At 38.1% G+C, this 20753-nt stretch overlaps 1 protein-coding gene across 8 annotated transcripts in view; it reads left to right on the top strand.

Annotated features, from left to right (window-relative positions):
- RANBP17 (RAN binding protein 17) overlaps positions 1-20753 on the top strand; it is a 314839-nt gene that overhangs the window by 235545 nt on the left and 58541 nt on the right. For all 8 annotated transcript variants that reach the window (XR_001181445.2, XR_006605410.1, XM_013062214.2 and 5 more), the window contains 2 exons: positions 10063-10166; positions 15848-15936. Coding sequence is in view for 6 of the 8 variants with exons in the window: in XM_013062214.2 (XP_012917668.1) it covers positions 10063-10166; positions 15848-15936 (193 nt within the window). In the remaining 2 variants the exon portion in view is untranslated. The remainder of the gene's footprint in view (positions 1-10062; positions 10167-15847; positions 15937-20753) is intronic.

The raw sequence follows: 20753 nt of genomic DNA, 5'->3' as shown, positions 1-20753 counted from the left end.
GCTTTGCATACTGCACCCTGCCCTGTATTACCTCTTGCCTGCTGCATCAGAGAGAAGAGGAGCAGCCCGACTCCTTGTCATTGTCCTCAGTAATCATTGAGAGAACACACTGTACTGTGAGCTCTGAGGGCAGGACAGAAACCAGCCAGACATACAGGCCCCTGCCCTCAAGGAGCTTGCCCTTTTGCTTTCCTCTCAGTTGTCCAAGCATTAAAGAAGACTGTGTCTAGACCGAATTTATTTCCTAAAGCCTTAAAAAATGCTCCTTTAATGATGCCATCAGACTGAGAAAACCAAAACTAGAGGACAAGACGGAGGAGATTTCCTAGCAATAAGTTCATCATGCACATTTTCAGGACCTGGAAATGGAGTGGGTCAAGATCCTTTCTCATATAGACATCATAGACCAAAGAACCTTCCATAAGTCCATGGGAACCTAAACAACAGACAGCACTACTGGTATTCACAGCGTGCCCGCACTTACCATGGTTATGATAACTGAGAGTCACGACGGTGCCCAGAAAGACCCTGCATTACACGCTGCCACTTTGAAAACTACTTTTATTTAGCATTGCTTAACGCAAACTGTGAGGTATGAGAAGCTATAGGAAAATATATAAACTTGAATAACTGAGAAATGATTTTATTAGGTTTCTCAAGGTTAGGTTCCTTTGAATTACTTAACCCATAACAATATAAAGTATAAATTGATATTTTTTTAGTTCACAGCATTTTTAAAAAAGGTCAATCTCCATTATGTTGCAAACACATCTTGGATAGCTCAGCAGAGATGGAAACTGACTGTGTGAAGTGCCTGGTATGTGGCAGGTACTCAGTACGAGGAAACTGAGTCTGGCTATGGGTAAAGTTAAAAACAATGGCAACTACAGTCATGGAACTTTTACATTGTTTGAAAAGAAGTCTTTATTTATTAGTGGTTTTCACTTTTTGAAATAACTAAATGTATACTATAAGCATCAAGGGACAATTTGTGGTATATATTACCAGAGCTTCTATTTCTGGTGAAGAGCCAGAGCTGCTCTACTTCCCAAAATACTCTGAGCTCCTTCACAGCATGGACTTTGCCTTCTTCATGTTTTCTAGCACCGATCTCCTGTTGCTACCTTGTAGGTGCTCAGTAAATATTTAGTGAATGAATGAATGACACATAAGTATGTTGCAGCCAAGATGCCATCGTCATGGTTCCTGGAATCAGCAATTCCTGCCAGGTTCTTTCTGGGAGTAGCTTTGATCGTTGGCCTCTCCAAGACAAAACAAACCAAGAGGCTGACTACTTTCACAAGTGATCATCTACACGTGGCCACTCTTGTGCTCGATTAATCGCTTGTTGCTCTCTGTTCAAAGTGTTATTACTTCATAGATGATCATTTGTTGAGTGTTGCTGAACACAGTTTTATTATTTGAAACCTTGTCTCACAAACTAGGTTGACTGGAACGTTGCTGCCAGAGTTCCTGTATGTGTGGCTTTATAGTTTTCTATTGTGTATTCACTGTCATGGAAACAAAGAAAAAAGAGATGGTGCTGTTGTCAAAAGAAGCACAGATCCATGTATTAAGTGAAAGAAGTAAAAATATTAGGTAGTGAGAATTCTTCTCATATGAAGGAAAAATTAAGGAAGAACTTTTATATCACTGATTTTTTTTTTAATCCAATAGAAAAACCCTTCAGCAACCTGCTTGCAAAACACAGGATGTAAGTCTTGGACAGAAATATAAAGCATATTCTAATTGAATCCAACAAACTAAACAGAGTACGTTGTGTATGAGCCATACGTGCACACTGGAGTGATTAGAAAAGGGGAAAGAAATTGGGTGTCACATTAATTGGTGTTTACTTTGAAATCCATTTTGGTTTCTAGTCAATTATTTGTACTCTGTATGAATTTAATTAGATGCTATGTGCCCCAGGTTGTATTTCAGATGAAAATGGGGTTTTTTTGGCAATAAACAGTTGTACCATTTTATCAAATTGCTCCTTGGCTACACTAGATGAAATGTTCACTTGTATAAAGAACAGAATTGAAAGCATTTCATCATCAGAATGATGGTATTTAATGTTGGCCATGTATTTCCGTATTCTAAGAAATTATAAAAATTAATGCAAAACTCTCTTTGCAAGATAACATACACACAGAAGAAAATGGGTGGCCATCCATATGTGCATGCATGTTAGTCCTTCCAAGAATCACTTAAAGTTCCCTAGGTTATTTTTAAATTAACTTTGTCAATCTAATAAACTAAAGGAAAGATAATATTACCCAAGCCAGTAAATGGAGACCCTCCAGGGAGCAGTTCAGTATAAAATACTTGAATAAATAAAACCTTCTATTTTGTTTAATTTGAATAGAGGTGAATTCAGTTGACAAATATTGGAGAAGGGGAAGTGTGGAAAAGAACTACAACAACACTCTGTTTTGTGGAGAACTGAATATTATTCATTGCAAATTAGGTTTTTACCAACCACAAACTTAGAATTACTCAGTGTCATATAGAATTGTTTTTCCTTGGTATCGCTAACAGTTGCTTTTCTCGGCCTTTTTATGACTGCACCTTATCTTGAACTACTCAGATGAGAAGCACATTGATAGGATGTGGGAAATTGCATACTACATAAAGCAGTGCTTTCCCTAGATACTCAAACTCTAAGAAGAAGTCATATCTTGTAATGATCAAGGGATTGTTAATATTAAAATGTTATTTATAGACATTAAGAGGTATTTTCTCTTTAGGGAGCACTGTGCTATAACACATACCTACCTTTATGGCTTTTAATAAATAATTGGCACCTGAAGATATTCCTAGCTTAAATTTGAGGAATTTTAAATAAAAAGTAAATGAGTTAAATAAAAAGGGAAGAGTATTCTAGAAATAGCTACTAATGATAAAAGTAAAAATATACAGAAGAAGGAAATTTCCTTTTCTTTATTATTAATAACTAACATTTGTTTATAAATTTATAGTCTGCAAACCACTGTCACAACAGCCCATGTGAAATAGCTTTTATTGCGTTGCTTATCTGTTAGAAAGGTGAGGTTCAGAGAGACTGAATGACTTCCCAAGGTCAGTCATACAACCTCTAGCCCTGTGACCACACATTCTTATTCACTTGTACTAACTACACTGTTACTTCATCTTTTATATTCTCAACCAATTAAGAAAGGTAACTTTTTCTTTTTTATTTTTATTTGAACTGTTTGGACTGAATGATTGATTTGAGGCTTGAGGGCAGTGAGAAGGGAGAAGGGATTACTTTCCAAGCTTCTATCAAATAACCAGATAGATTAGTGTTTATTATTTGCCCTATATAAGTATATTGGTCCTTTTGTCAGTGAAAATCAAATGTAGTTTTTAAAATTTGTCCTCATATCCTGATAATTGGCCAAAGCATATTTATTCTCATGGATAAAAAGAACACAGAGGTAGATGGCCCAGAAGGGTTTAGAAATGAGAAGCTTGATCAGAAATAACTAATGTTCTGATAGATAAGAAGAATACATCAATATATCACCTGTGTCCATGACTTGGCAGAGATGATCTGGAAAATAGACATGGGGGGGTGGGGGGACTGGGCAATAAGGGGTAAAGAAGCAGCTGGAAATACTTAGAATCTGTAATGAGATAATTAAGACTAATTAGCCGGCCCTGTAGGCAGAAAGCAACCCATTAAGTCCAGATCCAGTTTTAATAACTTACCTGGTTTTGAGGGTAGAGGGTCTAGAGCACCCCAGGGAACGAGATACTTTAGGGATGGAACTTTTCAGGGTGGGTTTCCTAGAAAAGGAGTACAAGGGTCTGTAATGGGTGGTGTATTTTTCTTCTGAGAACTAAAATAAACATTCTAGTTCCCTAGGGAGAGGAATTAAAGGGAGCCTCAATTTTCTCATCTATGAAATGGAGATATCTATCTTAAAGAATTGTTACATGCTTTAAATAAGAGAAAGAGGTGTGAAAAGGCCTGGAACAATTCCTATCACAAAACAAATACTCAGTATGTACTAATTAAGACAGAAATACTTATTTCTGTGTTAATTAATACATTAATACATACTGAGTACTTGTTTACAAGTGCTTGTTTACAATATTTGCAATCAGGGGCACAGACTGACACCAGGACTTCAAAATAAGGCAAGTTCACTACCTTTAGTACAGCTACTCTGCCTTCAGCACTTGGGCTATTATTTTCTTACAGGAGCGGAAGCTGTTAACACTTCCTGACAGGTCCTACAGCAGCCTGCCCTCCCTGAAGCCGTGGTCCTGTCACAGCCAGCTACACCTCCTAGACCATGTAGGGGAAAAGTAAATTTTGGCCCATGGTAGCACCTTTTTGGCCCACAGTAGCACCTTCTAGCTAAGCAACTTCCTCAAGACTTATTCTAATAGTACTGGAGAAGTGCTATCCCAGTGAAGCCCTGGGGAACAGCAGATGGCACAGACCTAGGCCCGCAGAAGTCACTGGCTCTTTTGATAGGACCCATTGGTGTGTGGTTTTAAGTTATTTTCCTTACTCATCTGCCTCTGTATCTTCTTGTTTGCCTCTGCTCTCAATTCTCTGTAGTTTGGAACAGAGAGCTTCCTAACATTAGATCTGACCTTTACTAATTATATTAGTTACCTATTACTCCCATTACAAATTACTGTGAATTATTGGCTTAAATATTACAGATTTATGATTTTATAATTCTGGAGGTCAGAAGTCCAAAATGGGTCCCGGTTGGCTAAAATCAAGGAGTCAGCAGGGCATCATTCCTCTCTGGGGCCCTGCGGAAGAATCTGCTCCCTTGCTTTTGTTGCTTATATGCCACCTGCTTTCCTGGGCTCGTGGCCCCCTTACACCAGCAACACCAGGTCAAGTCCTTAGGCTGCCATCTCTCTGGTGTTCCCTGTCTACTTTTCTCTAACACTTTAAGGACCTCTGTGATTACCTTGGACCCATCTGGATAACCCAGGATAATCTTCTCTTTTAAAGATAATTAACAACCTCAATTCCCTTTTGTTTATAACCTGACATATTCGCAGATTCCAAGCATTAGGACATGGTCATCTTTAGGGGCCATAATTCTGCCTATCATACTAACCTATCACTAATACCAAAGTATTTCGCATAATAGTTATCATATAATAAATCCTCAGTACCTGTTGGCTACCATCATTTATTATTATCATAATTATTTGTGCTATTAACAGCTCCTTGACTACTCTCCCAGGTCCCCAGTAATCCAACCTCAGTTTGCATTTGAATTTGAGGAAATGAGAAGTTTCCTGTTCTGCATACTTCTAAAGATGGAGAGAATTGTGTTGATGGTGGCTTTTTGGTGGGTTTTGGTGGGTTTTTTTTTTTTTTTTTAGATTCACATGCCATAAAATTCACACTGATAAAGTATAAGTTCAGTGGTATTTAGTACAGTCAGAATATTCACAAGGCTATACAACCATCACCATTATCTAATTCCAGAATATTTTCATCACCCCTGAAAGAAATCCTGTATCTTAAAGTAGTTATTTCTTACTTCCCCTGACCCCGGCCCCTGGTAACCACTAATCTACTTTCTGTCTCTATGAATTTGCCCATTCTAGAAATTTCATCTAAACAGACTCATGTAATATGTGGCCCTTGTGTCTGTTTTCTTTCACGTAGCATAACGTTTTCAAGGCTTATTCATATTTTACCATGTCTCAGTACTTCATTTCGTTTTTATGGCTAATACTCCATTGTATAGCTGAACATTTTGTTTGAACAGTTGGGTTTTCACCTTTTCGCTGTTAGAATAATGCTGGTGTGAACATCTATCTGTAAGTTTTTGTGTGGACATGCCCTTTGAATTTTCTCAGGTGTATACCTGGGAGTAAAATTGGTGAATCAAATGACAGTTTTATGTTTAACTTTTTGATTATCTGCCAAACTGTTTTCTACAGTGGCTGCATCGTATGACCCTGGCTGCACCAGTTTACATGCCCACCACTCAAGGTCTTAAATTGTATAAAATAACAAACGAAGTTTCTTAAAAATAGCATGCCCGAGAGCCAATATACTAAAAAGGTTACCATTAGTATTTTAATGTGACTTCTCTGAAGGAAAAGAAATCGGAACTCCTAAAGTGAATAACTTCCTGCTGAATCAGATCCTCAGACATCCAGTAGAGGGGATTAGATTTGGCTTTTACTGAAAAGCTGAAGAATTTATCATTTTTATTATGCATGACTGAGAACTGCAACAGTGTTCCATTAATATTTACTTTTCCTTATGCCAGTGAACATATTACTCTGTAAATTGGCACTTCACCTTCAAATCAGACTGGTTTCTGGGCCCTGGTCAGAAAAAAAATGAGCAGTTTCAATTATTATTTATAAAATGGTCACATATTCATTTGGCATTCTAAATATATGACTTGCATAATTGAATATGAAGTTATAAGAGAGCAAACTCGTGTTTTCTCCTTTTCTATCAGAAGCAGTAATTGATACCTCTAGGAGTAAAACAAATAAGGAAAAAATCTCTAATAAATGTTTTATAGAGTTTGTTTGCATGATATAAACAAAAATGACCAGTTTTCTGGCTTAGATAATACAACGTATTACCCTGCAGTAAGAGAGGAACAGGGCTAACTGAAACATAAACACTTTTATAGAAATAATGCCCCAGTGTATCCAATTTGCCTATCTTAAACTCAAATGAACGCAGAGGAATCCCTTTCTCCCTACCAGAACCAGTCTGATTGTCCTTCACCCTCTTCTGACTTCATGCGGCTCTAAACTCAAGATTCTGTAACCCTGACTTCAGTGTCTGCCTCTGATACCTTCCCCCCTACCCCACCGTGGAGACAGGAGGAAAAACATGAGCTGGAAGTAAAGCCAGTGGAATTGGGGATCTGAGTTCACTGACACTTACCAGCCCAAGACTGTTGGTCAAACCACTTAACCCTCTGGTTAAGTGAGTTTCTCTGCCTGCATGTGAAGTGGAGGAAATAGTCATACAATTCCATAGGATTGTTGGGACCATTAATGACTTGCACCAGTGCTTGGAACCTAGGAACAGCTACATGGGTGTCTATTAAGTAAATCAAGTATTAAATTCATTGCCTTCACTTAGTAAGCACTCAACTGTTGTTATTCCATCACTCCACAACTATTTCTTGAATGCCAGATCCTAGTCTAGGCTCTGAGGATGTAGTAGTCATGATCAAAACAAAGTTGCTTCACCAGGGAGCTTACGTTCTATTAGGGAAGACCATGAACATATGTGACAGTAAGTCCCATAGGAAAAATAAAGTAGGTTATGAGAATGGAAGGCGGATGGGGGTCAGGGCGAGTTTTGCAGTAATGTTTCAGGTAGAGAGGTCAGGAAAGGTCTCTGACGATATGACATTAAAGTAGAAATGCTGTTTGCATTCCTGTCTTCAGCATGTGCTCTTTGACTTCTCCCTGCTCATTTTGGTGGCTTGTTTTCCGTGCCTTGATTATCCCATACCTCAAACTTTGATTGAGGAAAAAGATGAGCCAGGAAGTTTTTTGATCCATAGCTCTGGGTATTAAGTGAACAGTTGAATGGTAAAATCCTGAATTTGTCTTTGTTCTGATTAAATATCCTTACCTTGGGAAAGCTCTGCTCCCAGAGGAAGGGTATTGGGGGACAACCTGCTTGTCACACTTTATTTGATTCCTGTGATCACCTCTCTAGGTCCATATAAAGCTCAAAACAACAAAAATGTTAATGGCTGACATTTATCCAAAACCAGAATTTTGCTAACAAGTAGCAGAGCCAGGATTTGAGCCTAGAAACTTCAAAGCATCCACTCTTTCCTGTACCCTTATCTACTTGCAGTGATTGTTACCACCATTCTTGTTAATAATTCCATGTTTAAAAGATACTTTATCTTAGGAGAGTAAGACTACATGGTTTAAATATAATGTATGTATATATTATTTATTTAAGGATTTGATAATGTTTACTTCAGTTAGCTACTGTATTACTCATATCAGGTGTTAAGAAAATAAGGGATTTTTTTAAATGTCCCCTTTATTTTCATTCAAATACAGTATTTGTGTAATACACGCCAGGCACTGTTCAAGGTGCTGATACTGTAATGCCAGCACCACCACAACTATTGATAGAGCATCTTCTATTTTTCATGTGTTAGAACATTATTCACGATGATGGACTTTTTATCCTTATATTGTGGATGAGAAAACTGAGACTCAGGGTAATTAGTGAATATCTGAAGTTAAACAGTAAGTGGCGGAGCCAGACACTGGTTCTGTTTATCGCTGAGCCTCACCTGCCGACATCATTCTCCTTCACCTAGAAATCAGTCTGTTAAACTGTCTGCCTTTAGCTCAAGCCATGATCTCCAGGTCCTGGGATCAAGCCCCACATTAGGCTTCCTGCTCAGCAGGAAGTCTGCTTCTCCTTCTCTGCCTCCCCCCACTCACACATACACACACACACGCGCGCGTGCCCTCTCTCTCTTTCTAATAAATAAATAAAATCTTTTTTAAAAAAAGTAAAAAAAAATAAGAAACCCCTTTGGGATCCCTGGGTTTGGTTGAGTGTCTAACTCAATTCAGCTCAGTTGGTTGAGTGTCTTAACTCTTGATTTTGGCTCTTCTCATGACCTTGGGGTCATCAGATGGAGCACCGCATTGGGCTCCACATGCTCGGCATGGAGTCAGCTTGAGATTCTCTCCCTCTGCTCCTCCCCCTGCTCACTCTAAATAAATAAAAAAATTTTTAAAGTAACCCCTATGTAAAGAATACTATATAAATTGTCAGTTGTGTAGCTGAGACACGGAAGCCATCTAAATGGATAAGGAAGATGTGATGTGTACACACACACACAAACACACACACACAATGAAATATTACATAGCCATAAAAGAGGATGAGATTTTGCCATTCATGACAACATGAATGGACTTAGAAGGTATTATGCTAAGTGAAATAAGTCCGACAAAGACAAATAACATATGATTTTACTCAGGTGGAATGTAAAAAAAAAAATGAATTAACAAATGAAAAGCAGAATCAGAATATAAATACCTAGAAGAAACTGATGGTTGCTGGAGGGAAGGGAGGGGAGGGGATGGGCAAGATGAGTGAAGGGGACTGGGAGATACAGGCTTCCAGTTATGGGATGAATAAGTCACAGGAATAAAAGCATAGCTTAGGGAATGTAGTCGATGATACTGTAATAGCATTGCGTGGTGACAGATCGTAGCTACACTTGGGGTGAGCAGAGCATAACATAAAATTGAATCATTATGTTGTATACCTGAAACTAATGTAACATTGTCAACTATACTCAAATATAAATTTTTTAATAAAAAATAAATAAATTGTGATTTGTGCATATCCATGTTTGAAGTGAAGATTCTGCTTTGATAGAATCCTTAAGGAGACTGCAGTCTATCTTTCAAGGGAAGAAAAAAAAATTTAAAATGACTCGTTTCTATAAAGAAAAGGGAGCTTGGTGCAAGAGGAAGTGTACCCATGGAATATGTACTTAAAATCCAAATGACCCATGAGGGACCCCATCTTATTTGGCAGATAAAAGTTTCCCTGCTATCTGTTTAACAAATTAATAAAAAAAAAAAAAAGAACATAAATAAAAGGGAATAATAACTTAGAGCTATCTGGGCACCTGAGTCTGTGAGCCCTTTAGGGCCTTGGCACCTAAAGAGAAGGGGAAAAAAGGATCCCTGTCTCTGAGGCTTTGAAAGTGGCTTTCCTTGAGGCATGGGGGAAGCTCTGGGGGCAGTAAGAACTGAAGGGCTGAGATGCCTGGGGCATGAGTCTGTTTGATCCAATAAAGAGAAGGAAAAAAAAAAGGCTCGTAAGTAATTTTGCTATTTCATTTGGTGCAAAAGAGAAGGGAAAACACCAGAATATTCAATGAGCCAAACAAAGTACAGAATGCAGCAGGAGTGTGGATGCAGCCTGACCCCTTCCCGGGAGCATTTCTAAGCCCAAATGAAGCACTCACTGCCTAGGCTAATGGATAATAGCATGCATTTTAAACCGTGGTGACCCTTTTGTTTTTCTGATAGGGGAAGATGAAGATGAATTTGAGAATTTCATGCTGCCTCTTACAGTCTCTTTTGAAACAGTCTTACAAATATTCAACAACAACTTTAAACAAGAAGATGTAAAGGTGGGTTTGTTCCTAAACATGACGAAAAGATAATTTTGCTCATTCTGGAATATCTAGATCCACAAAGAGGTTTCTGCATATTTCTGTGTGCTCTATACCTCATCCATCTTGCTTCCTCAATTGTACATGTCTTTGAGTTGTACTTTTCATGTAAGTACTTCTTTAGTTTCTTGTACAAATTGACTTTGAGGTCAGCGCGTGATTTTGGACAGTTTGCGATTAGATGATTTATCTCGAGGCAGTTAGTATCTTTAAAAGAACACTTCTCACGGGTGCACTACTTCCCTCATCTACCCTGCACTGTATTCCTCAACGTATTTATATGGAGGAATGTACACACATACACATGCTAAAACACTACATCTCTAAATATTTTTTTAAACAAGAATTTATATAAATCAAGACTTTATTAAATGGCTAGGCATATATGTATAAATAGAAGCTGGTCTTGAAGTATTGCATTCTTAAACTGAACAAAGTGATTAGGATAACTGATAGCTAAATAAGGTTTTTATGTGCCTGTGGGAGCCGTATTAGGATTGATTTGACAAGTCAGTTCAGCTGTGGCAACAGTCATAATATCTAAGACAACATTATGTTTTATTAGTAAAATCCTTAAGTGTAGCAAGCTGTTTGTGACAAAACAGTCCCATATTTTAATGTGGGGGGTGGGGAACACAAGATCTGCAAAATAGGAATAGCATCTTCTGAAATCATAATGTGTCTGGGCTATTTTAAACAGATTGACACTGATTATTATTTTTAAAAGACTAATAAATGTACTCTAGAGGATGCAGGCACCTTTTGTAAGTGATACTGGAGTCATATTTTATTGTTATTTGGAATAAGTCAAAAACATTAACCATCATTTTGATGGCCTCTCTTCTCCCTAAATATATATATATATATATATTAGCAGTAAGAAGCCAGATATTAAAACGATAGCCTTTGATGATTATTTTAGTGTAATTCTTCTACCAGAATAATTAGCCAAATGGGATACCTTTTGAAATAGAGTTTTGAAGTGAATATTAAAACTCAGAATTTTTTAAAACCAAAAAGGATCTTAGGGATTTTCATTGTGTTCATCGTCTCGTGAAAACTCTTCACCAGAGTTTCTACTCAGGTTAGCTGTATTTTTTAGAGGTCTTCCAAATATTCTGAAGGATCCACAAAAACTTTGCGGCTTTAAGGTGGCTCTTGGTGCCCTTTATATCAGAAAGAAGCAGTGAGGTTGAAAAACACCATCTTTATAAAAATTACATTTGTCTCATTTGAAGATTTCATTATACTCCAAGCCATTTTGATGTAATCCCATCTAGTTTGATAGAAACCATCTTCCTAGAGTCATTTTTAATGGAGTTCCAGTGATATATCCCTAAACCAGCAAGTTCTTAACGACCCTGGAAAGTGACTGCTTGATTACACTTTAACGGTATTTGCAAATAAAATCACAAGTAATTAAGGGGAAATCTCCAGGCTTTTGAGCAAGTTTGATGCATGATAACTGCCTGATTCAGCTTCATCTAGAGTAATGCTGTGTAGGCAACAGCTACTGAGATCAATAGCAACGTAATGATAGTGGCAGAATTAAGTGAGTAACCTGAGAACTGTGCCTCAGAATGCATGCAGCTGCCACGAACCAAGGCCACACAGTGCACTCCGTGCTTCCGTCCTAAATGTTCATCAAAAGACGCCCTGCAGGAAAATGGAGTTAGATGCTCTTTATTGCTGATCGTGTCTCTTGCCACATTTATCAGGGAAATTGGATTAGCAGTTGGCAGCTGCAGGTAGACAAGATTCTGCAGTGATTAAATATGCAGCTTGGCTGCATTTGTTGTGACAGACCTTTAGTAAATTCTACTGTAAGCACCATCTGTCTAATTTGTATAAAGAAAACTTGGTGCTTTAAGCTACCGATAAAGAACTAAATCTGTTGCTTTATCATAAACAAAACTTTTGCACTAAATGCTTTTAAATGTAATTTATTAGGTTACGGCTATTTTTCTATCATGATGAATAAATAATACATGCAAAAGTGCTTTCAGGTACTTCATTTTGCAAGTACTAGAGATAAAAACAGTTCTGTTTTGTTCTTCAATAAAGTATTTAGTATTCCAATCCACAGGAGGTGATGCTGTTAAAATATCTCTATGAAAATGCCGCAGGACTGCCAAATTCATTTAATTTGCAACCCTTACCAGCATTTTCTAACTCCCTATTTATAGATATTTTTCAAATGCGGATTTCAGGATGAACAGAAGCAGCAAGGACCTGTGTTGCCAAATTGAAATATGGTTGTGAGGGGAGGAAATGCTGTAAAACTCTTAAATTTATAGCTTTGTTTTCTTACTTAGTCCTAATAAAATTGAAGAGAACCTTGAATTTTTGTCTTGGGTTTCATAATAAAGGGAAAAAGAAAGAAAATGCTGTGACAGGTCCTGGCTCCAAAGCATTTGTTCAAAATGTGTGTGTGTTCCGCCTATAATTGTATCCATAGTGAAATATAGTCCACTACTCCCTTGACTCGTGCATCATTTTGTATTTGGCCATGACGTCATCGAGTTTAAGGAAAATGAATGAAAACTTCTCAGACGAAGAGGAGCAGTTAAATAGGAACCTGCTATCTTTAGTCCCTTCGTAAAAACTCCACAATGTTAAATTATTTAAAATCCTTGATTTTCAGCATGCGCACATTAAAAGTTTTCGCACTAAGTGCCAAATGTTGCAAACAGCACTTTAACAGAATGATTTTGCTTTGATCCCTGTAGCAGTTCCTGAATAATTTATCACAGGTTATTGCCTTAATTCTGGAGAGGGATAGAGCAATAAAGGCAGATGAAAACACTCCAGTTGAAACACCTTGGGGCCTGCTCATTCCTCTGACACGGCTCTTTTGTTGGAACTATTTAGAGGTTATTAAGATGTGTCTCCAGAATTAAGAGTATGCTGTAAGGATGAAGACAGCCATCTTAATTCTAAAGACAAAGCACAATGACCCTTCACCTTCTTTTTCTTTGTTGTTATTATATAGTAGAATTATGAGGATAATATTATAGCTGCCCCCAGTAGTGCCACTACAGTAAAGGGTCTGTCAGACTTTCCATTAGAAACCCTGTTTTGGGGGTCAGGGTGGAAGGAGCCGCATTTCAGCTGTTTCCCGGCCCATTCGTCTCACACTTGGCACACAGACAACTGTTCACCATGCGGCGTACTGAAGCACTGAGCGGTTTCTCCTCGAACTATCCAGAAGGAATCCTTACGATTAGATACCCAGACCTACCTGGCCCCCCAAACCAGCCTCACTGAACACATAGGATCAATCAAGTGTGCACCAACCGTAGAAGGGCAACTTTTGAAATAAACCCTTTTTTACTATTTTAAATGAGATGGTGAACCGTGGCTGCTCCTTCCCTAAATTTCAATCAGACTGCCTCTGGCTCTCTGAGACGGCTTAGTAATCCAGTTGAACTGCTAGGTAGCAGTCATCCTGTCCAGAGCAGAGCTGGGTATGTTTTGGCCACCAAGGAAGTACTCCCTTCGTGTCGTTTGAGTATCTCTATAGACTATTACAGTTTTCTTGCTCCCGTAAGATACAAGATACTGTTTGAGCCTAAGAAATCTGTTTCTTACCCACGTGGACACTGCATTTTTCTGTCCAGTGAAAACTACTGAAAACACACAGTTAGTTCTTAGGTTGTTACATGCTTCCTCCGCTCTATAGTAACATTTTCTGAAATTAAACAGTGATATAATTTCATAGATTCAAGGCACTTGGATTTTATTATTTTGGCATCTTTTAAAGAAGAAAAATCTGTGATAAAATAAATGTTAAACCTTTTTGTGTAATGAAGAGAGTCAAAAGATATTTTAACAGCTCTTTGCGCTAGGACAAGGAAAGTAAAACCCCTGTTTCCTCTTGACCAGTTTAGAGCTGAATGTGGGTGCCTTATGTATATGTGGAGACTTACTGTAACCTACCTGTAAGTTTACATAATACAAGTAGGCCAAAATGCCGACTGTCTTAGAAAGACTGCAGAGCTAAATACTCAGAGTGGGATTGTTCCAAGAAGGCTTCTTAGAAGACGTATTTTGTTCCAGAGCCTGTGAGAAACGTGGAAAGCTGCAAAAGAGGGGAACAGGTTCCAGGTGGTGAAAATAGGTTACATAAAAGGCAAAATGGCTTTTTTTTTTTTTTTAATAGCAAGTCACATGAGAGAACTGTAAGGAGGCAAGCCGATTCTAGACTAACAGGGACTAGTGAGATTATGAAAGGAAAAAGAATGAATCACTTAAAGAAGCAGAGAAGAAATTCAGGGTTTACAGACTCAGAAATTCAGAAATGCTTAGGTGGTTAAAAACTAAATATTTTATAAATGATGACTTCTGGTTATATCTAGTTACCTTTTAGGTACAGGATTGGGGGACGATCAGAAATTGCAGGTACTTCTGACAGACAAACTGTTAATTTACTTCAAGATGCTATTTAGCCATTAAGATGAGGCTTCAGATTCACTTCCAAGTCCTTGATGATCATTTAAAGGCCTTCCTATAAAGAGGTTTTCATTTCTTACCAATGTGTGAGGAAAAAGAAAAGAAAATCTGACAGAAGACTTCAGAACCCATTTCCTGGCAGAATCTTTCTACTGAAACAGTACCTTCAGAAATCACAGTTGCATATCTCAATTATCCCACCCCCTTGTTTTGCAATTATGTTTATTTGTGCTCTTTGTTCTGACATTCTAGCATCTGTTCATGGGTTTTCTTTTTCTCTTCCCAAGCATCATCCTAAGGACAGCTTAATTAAGAGTCCAGAGTACAAGGCAGATCTCTTTTATTTAAGAGTCAAGTTGTTTTTTTCTGTCTCTCTAAAACTAAATATTTATGGAACATTTAGTACGTGTTGGGCTCTTGCTAGGCATTTTTAAATAAGTTTATTAAATTTGTTCCTCACACTGCCTCTGTGAAAGAGGCAATAGTAGCCCCTTTTATAGATGAGGAAACTGAGACTGTAAGTTGTTGCCTTCCCTTCAGTCTTATCAAGCAACAGAGCTGTGACTCAAATTCAAATCTTCTAATAACCAGTATAGATCTCTTTTCCTTACACCTTTTCCTTTTCCTTGCTTGGGGAATGCAAATGCCCTTCTCGGAATGTCATTGCCGCAAAAAGTCACCTGGCCAGTTTTATTTTGTCCTCAGTGACTAGAGATGACTCTTTTGGGATCTTTGAATTCCAGTGTGCTTCCAGGAGAAACGCTAGGTTTCATAGTGGGACCGATTACGTGCAAGCCGGTGTGGTTAAGATTTTGCTATTATTAAATAATGTCTGGACCCTGAGCATCTCTGCTCTGTGGAATTATCAATCCTCATCTCCCCTGCCCCTGCTTTTTTTTTCCCCTAATTGTCATTATTCAGAAACAAAGTATATGAAGAATCTAAATGTTCCTAAACTACTGGAATTATAACTTAGCTCAATTTATAAGAAGTGAATTCGGGTTGGTCAGCAGATTTGATGGTCTGTTTGTTTAAAAGGGTCTATGGTTTTCTATAGAAAGGGATCTGAGCGAGACATTTTAGCTAATGAATCAAAATCAGATATGTGGTCATTATTGCCTGATTATTACTCCATCTGCTCTGTGCTAACGTGAAAATCAATTACTGTGTCTCTTTCCCACTGACAGCGTATGTTGATCGGGCTGGCAAGAGATCTTCGAGGGATTGCCTTTGCACTGAACACAAAGACCAGCTACACCATGCTGTTTGACTGGATGTATCCTTATTACACTGTGACAATACCAGCTCTGTGCACAGAGGGATGCCAGGCCCCTTGCTTTCGTTTAATAGTATGGCACAGTAGGGAAGAGGAAACAAAGCTAAATGAACTAATGTGTAATCAGCTAAAAATTACAGCACAGTGGCAGCAGTGCAGATAACTGAGCACAGCATTTGGAGACCCAGCTCAGAGAGGTCACTTTTTGGTGCCATTAAATATTGACAACTTAAAAATCACATCCCCAAATGATTGTTTATGTAGGGATTGCAGGGATAATCAGGCTAACATCTTTAACTCAGGATCAATGAATCTTACCATTTGGCATTTTTGAGCAGATTTGAATTTCTACTCCATCTCAATTAGCAGGGCTGAGAAGGTTACTTTATCTCTCAGAGGCTTAATTCATCATGCTACAGTTTTTCACCATCATGAAAATTTTAATACACGAAAAAGGGGAAATAAATGGCCAGGATTTTTCCTTTGGTATAAAATCTAAATTTTCCTTTGCCAAGGCTTGGTACAGAGAACAGCATAAATAAACAAAGCAACAAACAAACATCCCCCCACAGAAATACCTCTTCACATAAGAGTGAGATGAGCACGGACTTTGGTGTCAGACCAGGCTTAAAATCCAGCTCTCTACTTGCCGTGTAAACCTTGGCAAGTCGTTTCACTTCTGTGAGTTGGTTTTCTCATTTAAAAAAGGGACATCCAGCATCATGGCTCACTGCGACCATTAAAATAGGTAGCACATTTTATATAGTGTCTGAAACATATTTGGGAGTCATAAATAGTTGCTATTAATATTGTTTTAATAATATTATATGAATCCTCCTTGATTCTAACAGGAGGTGACAATTTATACAAGTCATATAGGTGTAATATGTTTTCATGTCTTTATATATAAAACCATCAGAGCACCTTAGAAGAATTCGATAGCCTTAAAGTTATTTTATTTTTTAAGTTACACTGTTTCTCAGTTGCTCTTTTCAGGTTCTTCTTATCCAAACTTCTTCATAAATTAAACAGCAGAAGAAACTTCTTAAAGGCAGTTTTTCACTATGGATGCCACAGATAGCCCAAAAAGATAGCTAACAAGGAATCTGGGCATGTTTTAGGGGGAACTCTACACATTAAAAAAAAAAAATTTTTTTAACATTAATTTGAATACTAACATTTTTAGTTACTGTTAAAACCTACTTTATGGGGTGCCTGGGTGGCTCAGTGGATTAAACCTCTGCCTTCGGCTCAGGTCATGATTTCAGGGTCCTTAGATCGAGTCCCGCAACGGGCTCTCTGCTCAGCAGGGAGCCTGCTTCCCTTCCTCTCTCTCTGCCTGCCTCTCTGCCTACTTGTGATCTCTCTCTCTGTCAAATAAATAAATAAAAATCTTTAAAAGAAAAATAAAACCTACTTCATAAGGGGTGCCTGGGTGGCTCAGTGGGTTAAAGCCTTTGCCCTCGGCTCAGGTAATGATCTCGGGGTCATGGGATCGAGTCCCACATCAGGCTCTCTGCTCAGCAGGGAGCCTGCTTCCTCCTCTCTCTCTGCCTGCCTCTCTGCCTACTTGTGGTCTCTGTCTGTGAACTAAGTAAATAAAATCTATAAAAAAGTTAAAAAAAAATAAAACCCACTTCATCAGCTATATGTGTCCATAAAAGGATTAGAGATAAGAATTTTCGGTCATTGAAGAACCGTGTCTTTATTTCAGCATGCAAAGTACATGTAGAGAGACTGTAGTTTTTAATATGGAAATTCCTAAAATTCTTTTAACTATGAAGAATACACTGAAATCACATGTGACCTTTGTTTATCTAAACATAAATAGAAGCTCACAAAGTAAAAACTTTCATTTATTTGAAAAATCATAAGAACCTAGTTTCGGCACTTTAAAAGTGATCGTGATCTTGAACCAAGCTGCAACTCTAGGATGCCCAATAATTAATACTTCATGTTTCCCTCCTCTGCAGTCCCAACCAAGAGTCAAGTCCAGAACGTTTCCCCGCAGTGCCAAAAAATATAAATATCTGCCATAATTGATAGTGCCTAAAATTCATAGAACGTATTGTAATTTAAGTTTTTAATTAAGTCTGTTTTCCATTTCCTCCCCAGCTTCATCTCTTTGGCACCTAGCTGAAATGAAACTTTTGTCCAGCAGATGGCAGACAATAGCAAATGGAAGGCCTTGGGACTTAATGTTTTGTTTTGAACTGGAAACTATTGTCTCCTCCATGTGATCATAGATGTTGATGTTATTAGGGTCCGTGGTGGAGGGCGAAGTGTCAGTTATGCAGAAAGCTGTGTTAGAACTGCCAAACGGGTTGGCTTGGTACCGGATTTGCTTATAATAATTGAGTTTCAGTAGCAAATCAGCTTCCTTGGGAAAAGGCCAAAGGCTTTTCATAATTGTATTGACAACAAAATGAATATGATAAATGGTGTTCATTCAGTTGAGACAAGATTTATAGTTTTCCTTTGGGCAAGGGATGAAGAGCAAATATTTATAATAATAGTAAAATTTGTTTAAAAGTTACATTATTAGATAATTCAAAAAGCTTTATTAAAATATTTTGAAATACTTTAAGCAGTTTCAGGTGATAAAGTATAGATTCTTTTCAAAGTATTCTAGTAATGTAAAAATGAATAAGTATATGGTTTTTAAAAAACATGGATATGAAAGTCATTTATTCTTACTGAAATATTGATATGTCAAACCGTCAGTGATGATTCCCACATTACTGCTGGGGAAAGTTTATTTTTGCCTTTTATTCACATAAATGTGTGTTCTCTAATTCGTTATACAGTCCTTAGCATGCAGAAGAAATGTCCTATAAGAGCACATGTCATCTTAAAGTCAAAATGCATTTTATTTACGGCGATTATTTGATAAGATGCTATTTTAGTGGTTAGCTATTTAATTCAAAAACATTTCTGTAAACACTGACTACATTAACTGCTACGACGACTGCATTGCTTATCACTGTCCTTCCAAAAGTAAATTGCCTGAAACTGCATAGCAAACATGTTGATAAATTGTTCCGCTGCTGAAGAATTGAGGAATCATTGATACACTTCTTTGCCCCTATAGTGAGAACACGACAATATAAAAGCACCTTACCTTGTACTGCATTTAGCCACCTTGTTTAGGCTTTTTCCCAGGTCATACTTAGACTGCTAAGTGTCAAGGATCCAGACAGCAATTGGAAAAAAAAGAAAAAAGAAATGTGTATGATTGTCATAACCTGATCTCTGAGTCCACTGGTTTTCAGTCAGGTCATCAGTGCTGTTTATTAGCATGCGTAAACATATCGTACAAAGACAAGTCTAGACCCTGTGTAGGTATGCAGAAGGGTGCAAACCTCAGAATAAAACAGTCGTGGAATCTGGTCCTGGCTTCACCACTTAACCTGTGGGGGCTTTGGGGAACTTCCTCACTGTCTCAGAATCAGTTTTCTCCTCCATAAAACAGGGCTAATCATACCTGTCTCACAGGTGTAGTATAAGAAGCGCATGAACTGACATCTGTAAAGGGCCCGCTATAATGTCTGGCGCAAAGGAAATACTCCAGCACTGTTGTTAGGTCTGTTTTTCTCCCAAATATGGAATGAGACAGAAGGATCCCATTTGCTCATTTATTCAGAAAATTTGGCTAAGGATTGTGCTAGGCTTCATGACGGATGTAGATTCCTTAGAGTCAAATCCTACCCCCAAATGAGCTTATAATTAAATAGAGACTGTTAGGTACCTACATACATGACTGTAATAAAATACAGAAGGTGATGAGTGCCATAACAACAGACACAAATAAAGTGATTGCATTTAGCTGGGGAATCAGGAAGGGCTCTGTCAAAGTGTGGCTATTTCTCTGGATTTTACCAAACAAGTAGGATTAGAGTATTGGAACGATGAAGTAAGAGGTTTTCTGTTGGCCTAAGCACAGTTCTTGGAAGGGGAGTAGAGAAGAAGATGTTTTGCTGTAGGTACCACTGATTCATGATGGGAAATGCAGGTTGCCTGGGACCCCTGAATATCAAGCTAAGGAATTTAGACCCTTATCCCATAGATAGTGTGAGGCAGTTGTCCTTCTGACTAACAAAATCAGAATTGTATTTCAAGAAGAAAGTAATTGGCACTGTGTTGTACAGACTGAAATAGGGAAGAAAGTAAAATCACTGAAAAATCACTTCAGCAAGCTTTGTTTTAAGTCCTGTGTGTCAGGCCTGAGGACTGAATAAAAGGACTGTTTTTTACCAGAATGAGTAAAATAGATGGCACTTTAGAAGCTCACTATCTAGGGGGTTAACATACTAATATTCACTAGTATAAATAACATGCTAACGAATAGTGTGTTGTCACAAAGATGTATGCAAAGGACCGTATGAACATGTAAGAGGAAGAGATTGGCATTTTTGGCAAAACAAACAAAAATAAGTAGGCTTCTCAGGGAAGTGGAAGTTGGGCAAGGTGTGGAAAGGTAGATTGGCGTTTGCTAGACAGGAGAGAAAGAAAAGACTTCCAGCAGCATTTGCCTTCGTGGACAAGGTATACTGTTTTGCATTCATGGAATACCTTTAAAATAAGCTCCAAGCCGGCAGGCTGTTTCTATTCTGGAATCACAGCCTCACACCCCTATCCCCTAAGAGTTTTAAGAAAAACTCCTTTATTGCCTTCTAGGATATTACCATGCTTTCCCTACTATGAGATCCCAGAGGGAAAGAATTACATTTTTACTCATTTCTGTTTACTTGGGGCCAGGCACATGGTAAGTTATACGAACTGCGCAGTGGGTGGATGGATGGGTGGTGGTTGTCAAG

This window comes from Mustela putorius, unplaced genomic scaffold, assembly GCF_011764305.1.
Source record: "Mustela putorius furo isolate JIRA1106 unplaced genomic scaffold, ASM1176430v1.1 tig00000145_pilon_pilon_pilon, whole genome shotgun sequence".
Classification (NCBI taxonomy): domain Eukaryota; kingdom Metazoa; phylum Chordata; class Mammalia; order Carnivora; family Mustelidae; genus Mustela; species Mustela putorius.
The sequence above is the reverse complement of the archived record's forward strand: the minus strand, read 5'-3'. Positions and strand labels throughout refer to the sequence as shown.